At 49.3% G+C, this 9,925-nt stretch overlaps 1 protein-coding gene across 1 annotated transcript; it reads left to right on the plus strand.

Moving 5' to 3' along the window:
- The first annotated feature begins 32 nt into the window (after positions 1-32).
- Positions 33-5,572, plus strand: Hsp90aa1 (heat shock protein 90kDa alpha (cytosolic), class A member 1). Its single transcript, XM_013015255.1, has 10 exons — positions 33-220; positions 328-694; positions 2,114-2,247; positions 2,615-2,935; positions 3,073-3,238; positions 3,346-3,536; positions 3,810-3,957; positions 4,117-4,385; positions 4,614-4,947; positions 5,363-5,572. The coding sequence occupies exons 1-10, from the start codon at positions 59-61 to the stop codon at positions 5,470-5,472; spliced, it is 2,202 nt and encodes a 733-aa protein (XP_012870709.1). The 5' UTR covers positions 33-58; the 3' UTR covers positions 5,473-5,572.
- The last annotated feature ends 4,353 nt before the right edge of the window (positions 5,573-9,925 follow it).

The following is a 9,925-nucleotide window of genomic DNA, read 5'->3' on the forward strand; positions in this document are numbered from 1 at the left end:
GCTCCGGGGCGCCGCGTGGACGTGGCGCGGGGCTTGAGGCGGCTCGTGCCCTCCGCAGATGCCCGAGGAAACCCAGACCCAGGACCAGCCGATGGAGGAGGAGGAGGTCGAGACCTTCGCCTTCCAGGCGGAGATCGCCCAGTTGATGTCGCTGATCATCAACACCTTCTACTCGAACAAAGAGATCTTCCTGCGGGAGCTCATCTCCAACTCCTCGGACGTGAGTGCGTGCGCGAGGTCGGGCCTTGGTTTCAGCGGGCACCCCTCGGCCTGGGCCTTACGTGTTCTCCACCCCGTACCCCCCCTTTCTTTTTCTTCTAATAATAGGCTCTGGACAAAATCCGATATGAAAGCTTGACGGATCCCAGCAAATTAGATTCTGGGAAGGAGCTGCACATCAATATCATTCCCAACAAGCAAGATCGCACCCTCACCATTGTGGATACCGGCATCGGCATGACTAAGGCCGATTTGATCAACAACCTTGGTACTATCGCCAAGTCTGGCACCAAAGCCTTCATGGAGGCTTTGCAGGCCGGTGCAGATATCTCTATGATTGGCCAGTTCGGTGTTGGATTTTATTCGGCCTATCTGGTTGCTGAGAAGGTGACTGTCATCACTAAACACAACGATGATGAGCAGTATGCCTGGGAGTCCTCGGCCGGGGGCTCGTTCACCGTGAGGACTGACACAGGTAGGCACGGGGAGGAAGAGGCTCCTGTCAGTCAGTGGGGGCGGGGAGCTGCACTGCTGGCCCCTGTGAGTGCTCTTAAAAAAAACCTTGTTTAGGGCTGGGAAGGTCACTCAGTGGTAGAGCGCTTGCCTTGCATGCATGAGGCCTGTGTTCGATTCCTCAGCAACAGATAAGAAAAAAGACAGAAGTGGTGCTGTGGCTTAGGTGGGAGAGCACTAGCCTTGAGGGACAGCGCCCAGGCCAGACTTCAGGCCCCACAACCAGACCCAAAAAGAGAAAAAAAAAACCTTGTTTAGTCACCTCTGGTCTTATTCCTGTAACTAGATTTAGAAGGCTGAGGTCAGAATTGTGGTTCAAGGCCACCCCAGGCAGGAATATCCATGAGTCTCGTATCTTTAACCACCGAAAAGCCAGAAGTGGAGCTGTGGCTGAAGTGGTATAGAGCACCATCCATGAATGGAAAAGCTCAAGGATAGCCAGGTGGCAGTGAGTGGCTCACGCCTGTAATCCTACTCGGAGGCTGAGACCCAAGAATCGTCATTCAAAGCCGGCACCAGCAGAAAAGCCCCCACGAGACGTGTAAGTCTCCATAAACTACTCGAGGAAAAAAAGCAAAGTGGCACTGTAGCTGAAGTAGTACAGCATTACTAGCCTTGGTACAAAGAAACTCAGTGACAGCACCAAGGCCCTGAATTCAAATCTCAGGACCTACATTTTACACTTGTTTGTTCAATATAGCCAGTTCAAAAGAAACATACAATAAAATTGTGTAAGCCAGGCACTGGTGGCTTGCTCCTGTAATTCTAACTACCCAGGAGGCTAAGATCTAAAGATGGTGACTTAAAGCCAGCCTAGGCAGAAAAGTAAGCACCCCTCAAAAACAAGAGGAGCTGGAGTATAGCAGCATCCTTGGGCAAAAAATGCTCAGGGTTAGAGCCCAGGCCTTGAATTCAAGTCCCAGGACTGGCACAAAAGTACACTGCCTGTATCTGTGTCTGAGGATTTAGGTGCTGGGAATTACATGGTGCCACTCTGCTAACACAAATTTTTTTGTTGTGGGGCCTGGACATAGGGCCTGGGCACTGTTCTTCAGCTCAAGGCTGGGGCTCTACCACTTGAGCCACAGCACCACTTCAGGCATTTTCTGCTGGTGGCTAATATGATTCTTGAGGCTGGGTCCCACTAATCTAATCTTTTCTTCTCAGTCTCCCAAGTGGTCCCACAACAAGCATGGGCCACACCCAACTTGATAATGTTCTGTGGAGATGGGAGTCTCACCGTCTCTCCTGCCCGGGCTGGCTTTGAACCGCGATCCTCAGATCTCAGCCTCCTAAGTAGCTAGGATTACAGGCGTGAGCCACCAGCGCCCGGCTTGATAATGTTCTTAAGCCTTTATTTGGCTCCATTTTCCTTCTGCAGGGGAACCTATGGGCCGAGGAACAAAGGTTATCTTGCATCTGAAGGAAGACCAAACAGAATACTTGGAGGAAAGACGAATCAAGGAAATTGTGAAGAAACATTCTCAGTTTATTGGCTATCCCATTACCCTTTTTGTAAGTATTCATGTAACTGCAGAATGAATTTTCCTGTTTGTAAAGTAGCTAAGATAAATATTCTGTTCAGCAGTTTAGCTCAAACTTCAGGTTTTACTATGCATCCTTTTGGGAGCCTAAGCACCCTAGGTGCTGTGCCTAGGATTGCTTGAAAGATAAATATTAATGGAGAAGCTTGTTACAGCCACTTAATGTCACTGTGGTATCATGAAGCAGTGTTTTCTCAAATCCGTGCTTCATGCTTACATACAGCACAAAGCAAAATGACGTTAACGGTTTGCGCTTTGGTATAATGGAGCAAGTGTTTTCAAATCTGTGCTTCATGCTTACATACAGCGTAAAGCAAAATGACTTATGGTTTTTGAAGGTGGAGAAAGAACGTGATAAGGAGGTCAGTGATGACGAGGCCGAAGAAAAGGAGGATAAAGAGGAGGAAAAGGAAAAGGAAGAAAAGGAGTCAGATGACAAACCTGAAATAGAGGATGTTGGTTCTGATGAAGAGGAAGAAGAAAAGAAGGATGGTGACAAGAAGAAGAAGAAGAAAATTAGGGAAAAGTACGTTGATCAGGAAGAACTCAATAAGACAAAGCCAATTTGGACCAGAAACCCTGATGATATCACTAATGAGGAGTACGGAGAGTTCTACAAGAGCTTAACCAATGATTGGGAAGACCACCTGGCAGTGAAAGTAAGTGAGCAATGAATGAGCACTGGAAAGTGAGTCTTGTCTGTGGGCTCAAAGTGAAAACGCTCTCCTCGAGCACAGACACATCTCTGACAGCTCATTGCCCAGCTGTTGATGCTGAACGTTGTGTTTTGTTGCAGCATTTCTCCGTTGAAGGACAGTTGGAATTCAGAGCTCTTCTTTTTGTCCCGCGACGCGCTCCTTTTGATCTATTTGAAAATAGAAAGAAAAAGAACAACATTAAGCTGTATGTCCGCAGAGTTTTCATCATGGATAACTGTGAGGAGCTGATCCCTGAGTATCTGAGTGAGTATGAGCAGGGAGACCGTTTCTGCTTAAAGCCTCTCATCTCCAGGTTCTTTTGAGGGTCTGTTTTGTCCTCCAAGTGACCAGTGCCTTGTCTTTTTTTGCAGACTTCATCCGAGGGGTGGTGGACTCTGAGGATCTCCCTCTAAATATTTCCCGTGAAATGTTACAACAAAGCAAAATTCTGAAAGTTATCAGGAAGAATTTGGTCAAAAAATGCCTAGAATTGTTCACTGAGTTGGCAGAAGATAAAGAGAACTACAAGAAGTTTTATGAACAGTTCTCTAAAAATATAAAGGTGAGTGGATATGTAGTTGGTTTTCAAACAGGCCTTTTTTTTTTTTTGGTTATTAGTGGGGCCTTAACTCTGGGCCTGGGCGCTGTCCCTGAGCTCTTCAGCTCAAGGCTAGCACTCTACCGCTTGAGCCACAGCACCACTTCTGGCTTTCTGCTTATGTGGTGCCGAGGAATGGAACCTAGGGCCTCATGCATGCAAGGTAGACACTCTACCACTGAGCCACCTTCCTAGCCCTGGGCCTCATTGTTCTTAAAAAAAAAATGGTCCTTTCAGCTTGGAATCCATGAGGACTCGCAAAATCGGAAGAAGCTTTCTGAGCTCTTACGCTACTACACCTCTGCTTCTGGGGACGAGATGGTTTCTCTCAAGGACTACTGCACCAGGATGAAGGAAAACCAGAAGCACATCTATTACATCACAGGTAGTGGATGGGCTGGGGAGGTGTTACAGTCATCTGTTGGTTCTTGTAGCTTTAAAGAGGCCATGGATATTTTTGCCCTAACATAAACTAGATGATTAGATGAAGCAAAGCATCTGACCCCTAGGAAATGAGTGAAAGGAACTTTGCAATGCATTTCAGGTGAAACCAAGGACCAGGTAGCTAACTCTGCCTTCGTGGAGCGTCTGCGCAAGCATGGCTTGGAAGTGATCTACATGATCGAGCCCATCGACGAGTACTGTGTCCAGCAGCTCAAGGAGTTTGAAGGGAAGACGTTAGTGTCAGTCACCAAAGAGGGCTTGGAACTCCCAGAAGATGAAGAGGAGAAGAAGAAACAGGAAGAGAAAAAGACAAAGTTTGAAAATCTGTGCAAGATCATGAAAGACATCTTGGAGAAGAAGGTTGAAAAGGTATGTTTTAATACCCACAGGCAGTTTTCTGATCACTATTCCAACAGCGTTGAACTGCCACCATCTTTTTTGTAGATCCTAGCTTCCAAATGGTACTGACGCCTACACTTAAAGATGAAGTACTTCAGACCCATTCATACTTGAGCTCCTATTTTATTCCTTTTAGAGAAGTCTTGAAAGGTTCAAAAATATTTCTAGGCATAATCACCACTGGGCTTTCAATTACAGGTCGTCGTGTCAAACCGATTGGTGACGTCCCCATGCTGTATTGTCACAAGCACATACGGCTGGACAGCGAACATGGAACGAATCATGAAGGCCCAAGCCCTTCGAGACAACTCAACCATGGGCTACATGGCAGCAAAGAAACACCTGGAGATCAATCCCGATCACTCCATCATTGAGACCTTGAGACAGAAGGCAGAAGCTGACAAGAACGACAAGTCTGTGAAGGATCTGGTCATCCTGCTCTATGAAACGGCACTCCTGTCCTCTGGCTTCAGCCTGGAGGATCCACAGACCCACGCAAACCGCATCTACAGGATGATTAAACTCGGGCTAGGTAAGACACTGCAGGCTAGGGCAGTACACGGGAACGGAAGCCTCTAGAGGCAGAAGTTAATTTGGGCCAAACTGGATTTCTCACCTTGCTTTTTTGGGATCTTAATCTGTATATTTATGGGGATAATAGAACAAGAGTGGGGGCTAGGAAGGTGGCTCAGTGGTAGCGTGCTTGCCTTGCATGCATGAGGCCCTGGGTTCGATTCCTTAGCACCACATAAGCAAAAAAGAAAAAACCGGAAGTGGTGCTGTGGCTCAAGTGGTAGAGCGCTAGCCTTGAGCTGAAGAGCTGAGGGATAGCGCCCAGGCCCAGAGTTCAGGCCCACGACTGGACCCCCCCAAAAAAGAAGAGAATGCCAGCCATGTCAGACGGCTTAATTGTTTTTAAGAGCTAATAGATGGCATTTCCCACGAAGGTATTGATGAGGATGACCCCACCGCCGACGACACCAGTGCGGCTGTGGCAGAGGAGATGCCGCCCCTGGAAGGAGACGATGATACCTCACGCATGGAGGAAGTGGACTAGGCCCGTGAGCTCCACACGCACCTTCATTCCCTCTGATGATACCCCCAGGATTGTGTTTATTTTTGTTAACATTTAAAAAGTCTGTATAGCATGACAACTACTTAAAGGGGAGGATAAGATTTCTTTCTACTTGTGATACTGTGACACCGTAGGCGAAGATTAGTAATGCTTTTTTCTAGTTTCACCTTGGTTTTGGACAGGTGAAGATGTTTGTTGTAAGCTCTAACGTGACCGGTTTATGGTCTCAAGTGTTTAGCTATTAAGCCAGATTCCTTAGCAGACCAAATCTTATGTCATTGATGTGTTCTGACACATTACCTTGATGTTTAAAGAAATGTTTTTGTTGAAGTGGCTTGAGTTTCATCAGAGAGGGTCCAATTAGTTTTCCTTCCCTTGTAGTTAATGCTGCATGTACTAGTCCTCTAGAAATATGTTAGGCTGACACAACTTGATGGAACTCCACAGGGCTTGTTTTCCAAAGAAAAGTGTACCATTTAGAGAAACACAAACTTCCCTAGATGTTGTGTTAAAAACATTAAAGCCACTCAACAGAGCTTGTGTGTGATGTAGTGCGCTCACAGTATGCTTTAAAAGGTAGCAAATACAGATGAGTTAAAACAGTGGAAGTGTCCTTATTATGGAGTAGGGTTTCTATCTTGCTGCTTAGAAGGATCTGTTTCAAGCTGGGTTGGTGGCTCACACCTGTCATCGGAGCTAATCAGAAGGCTGAGATCTGAGGATCATGGTTCAAACCCAGCCCAGGTAGGAAAGTCCATGCTGCTTCATCTCCAGTTAAGTTGTGACTCAAGTAGTACAAGTATCATGCTTGAGTTGAGACAGTGACTGTCGAGGTCCCATCCCAGTCCTGGGAACAAAGTACATGCTTAAAAGAACAAGACCCACAGCCAAACAATACAGAAACTATTAAGTGGGTGTGAAGCAGCATGCCTGTATTGGCTGAAGCCAAATGGAGTCATTCTGGGCAATGTACTTTTCTTGCTATTCCTGGGGCTTGAACTCATCCTGGGTCCTGTCCCTGAGCTGCTTTTGCTCAAGGTGAGCATTCTTACCACTTGAGCCACAATGCCACGTCCCATAAAAATCTCAAACCTGCTTTTGCCATGTATCAGTTCAAAGCCAGCCTGCGCTTCAGTTAACTGCCAAAAAAAGGTGCTGTGGCTCCAGAGGTAGAGAGCTAGCTGAGGAACAATGCCCAAGGTCCTGAGTTCAAGGCCTATAACCAACCAAAAAGACATTATTGATCTTCACCAAAGGTAGAAAAGTTGTGGACATGGGTGGTAGTGATAATTACACAACCAAACCACCTCAAGTGCACACTTCAGTGGGCACTGATGGCTCACACCTGTAATTCTAGCTACTCAGGAAGCTGGTATCAGGATCACTGGTTTGAAGCTGCAAGAAAAGCTATGGCACAAGTAGAACACCATGTTTGGGTGAAAAACAAGAGTGCCCAGACCCTGTGTTCAAATCCTAAAACCAGCACCAGAAGGTATGACTTGGAGCTGTGGATCAAGCGGTAGAGCAAAGTAGAGCTGCCTCTGGGGCCCTGCTGAGATGAGCCCTGCCAGCAAGGTGCTGCCACTGAGCTACACCAAGGTCCTGAGTTGGCTTTTTTGTTGTTGGTCATGGTACTTGAACTCAGCCTGAGCCAAGCTCTTCAGCTCAAGGCGAGTGCTCTACCACTTAAGCCACAGCACCTTTTCTGGTGGTTCTGGTTTTCTGGAGGTAAGAGTCATGCATGGACTTTCCTGCCTAGGCTGGCTTTGAACCATTATCCTCAGTCTCCTGAGTAGGATTGTGCATGCGAGTCACCAGCGCACAGCTGTTCTTTTTTCTTGCCAGTCTTGGGGCCTAAACTCGGCCTGGGCTGGGCACTGTCCCTCAGCTCTTCACCTCAAGGCTAGCACTCTACCACTTGAGCCACAGCGCCACTTGTGGCTTTTTCTTTTTGCTTATGTGGTGCTGAGGAATGGAACCCAGGGCCTCATGCATGCAAGGCAAGCGCTCTACCACTGAGCCACCTTCCCCCCTGTTCTTTTTTCTAGTAAAGTTTCACTATTTTACCCAGGTTGGTCTTCAACTCTTGGGCTCACATGTTTCTCCTGCCTTCGCTTCTCAGTTGCTGGAACTGTGAGCTATACCTCTAATCTCTGGGAATTTTGGGGGGGTTGGGATCAGGGTAGGCTCACCATGGAGCTCAAGCTCTGCAGCACTGGCAGGGTTGGCCCTCAGCCCGCAGTGGCACTGCCCCAGCTAATCCAGGAGCAGCAGATCACCACACTCCAAACTGGTCATCCATACCCCGATTTTCCCATTTCCTTACCAAGACTCCATGATTGGCTGAGTCCAACTCATGGGTCTGTCCCAGAGACAAGGGGGAAGAGACTTGTGTCCAGAAGGCCTCAGGAAGCAGGGTTTGGGGGTTTTGTGCCAGTCTCGGCTTGAGCTCAGCTGGGTGCTGTCCCTGTACTTTTGTGTTCAAGGCTAATACTATCACCTTGAGCCATGGCTCAGTTTCCAGCTTTTTGTTGGAGATGAGTCTCTGGGTACAGGATGCTGGTGGCTCATGCTTGTCATCCTAGTTACTCAGGAGGCTGAGATCTGAGGATTGCCGTTCAAAGCCAGTGGGGGCAGGAAAGTCTGAAATTCTGATCTCTGATAAGCCACCAGAAAACTGGAAGTGGCTCTAGCTCAAATGGTAGAATACTTGCCTTAAGCTGAAGAGCTGAGGGAGATAGCACTCAGGCCCAGAGTTCAAGCCCCACAACTGACCAAAAACAAAAAGGTTTCTGGGCTGGAAAGGTGGCTCAATGGTAGAGTGCTTGTCTCACATGCAGGAGGCCCTGGAAGTGGTGCTGTGGCTTATAGTGGTAGAGCTGAAAAGCTCAGGGACAGCACCCAGGCCCAGAGTTCAAGCCACATGACCAACCAAAAAAAGTTCCATGGATTTCCCTGCCTGGCCTTAAACCATGATCCTCAGATCTCAGCCTCCTGAGTGGGATTATATACTGAGCCACTGGCTGGCTGAGAAAGTATTTTCTGACAGAAACCCTAGCAGTTCTTGCATTCTCCATATCTTTCCCTGTTTTGTGGGAATGCAGCCCGGACCGTGCATGCTGGCCAGCCCCTGTCCACCGACCCCAGCCTGGCCTGGCCAGCTTTTGGTGGCAGGCTGCCTATGAGCCTGGGAAGGGAGACCTGAACTCCATTTATTCACTGCTGTCTCCGTGCTCAGGGCAGGTACCTGGCTCATTTGTGGCCCGAATGAGAAGTTGGTTAAGTGCAACTGGTATTTTTTTCCCTTCCTGTATGGATGACAATTGAATAATTTCGTGTTATTTAGGAAACATGTTCCTCCTCCCGCTCAGCTTCCCATCTCTTCAGACCTTTAAAAAATACTGGCAGATTCATTTTCCATGGGAAGGAACGTCACCTCACCTCCCTGGGAAGAACATTCTGGAAAGCCACGTTGTTCTTGATGAGTCACTGAGTATTAATAGCACCACCAAAATCTGAACAAAGATTCCATTATGTGAGTGCAGAGGTGGTGACTGCGCAGTGCCGCCAGCCGGGCGCGCCGTGCAACATTCCTGTCTTCACGCCGCCACAGTGCACCTGTGAAAGTTCCAGAGCTGAAAATGTCCACCTTAAGCCAGGTGCTGGAGGCTCACGCCTGTAATCCCAGCTGTCAGGAGGCTGAGATCTGAGGATCATGCTTTCAGGTCGGCCCCCCCCAAGGACTCCATGAGACTGACATGTTAAAGTGGAGCCGCGGCTCGAGTGACAGCGCCCGCTTTGAGCAAGGGATCTCAGTGCCCAGGCTCTGAGTTCAAGCCCCACGAGGCCAGCAAAAACAATGTCTTTTCGGTAGTTGATTGGGCAGGAGGAGTGTGTGGGAGCGAAGCAGATGTTTCCTGCTCTAGGGGGCCCTGGGGGCGGCCGGGAGGAGCAGCTGGGGCTGCTCAGGTGTGGGGTGAGCGGTGCTGGGCCGGCCGGGGCCTGGTGCAGGACGGCGCTCGGCTGAGGATGGAGAGGCTGAGGGCAGCCACGGGGAAGGGGTGGAGGGCTCGGTGTCCTGCAGCCCCGGTGGGAAGAGTCTGCCGGACTGGGCGGCACGCAGGGCAGGTGCGCCCCTTCTCACCCCCACATGGAAGGTGGGGGCAGGTGGAGGGCCTGTGGGAGGGGCAGGTGCTCTCCAGAAGCTGCCCTGAGGGGGGTCGCCGTGGGGACCCCTGTGACCTCACCGGGGCCTGGGCCCCAGGACCCCGCCGCCGCCACCTCCTCGTGGGAGCAAGATGGACATCCCATCCTGGAGGTAAGGCTGGAGCGAGCGCCTGAGCCTCTGCACTGCTGGGCCATGGCTCTAACCTAATCTATCCGCGCCCCTCCGCCCAGGAGCAGGCCCAATTTGGGGCTCCCTGGGAACAGTGCG

Source organism: Dipodomys ordii, unplaced genomic scaffold (genome assembly GCF_000151885.1).
Source record: "Dipodomys ordii isolate 6190 unplaced genomic scaffold, Dord_2.0 Scaffold2, whole genome shotgun sequence".
Taxonomy (NCBI): Eukaryota; Metazoa; Chordata; class Mammalia; order Rodentia; family Heteromyidae; genus Dipodomys; species Dipodomys ordii.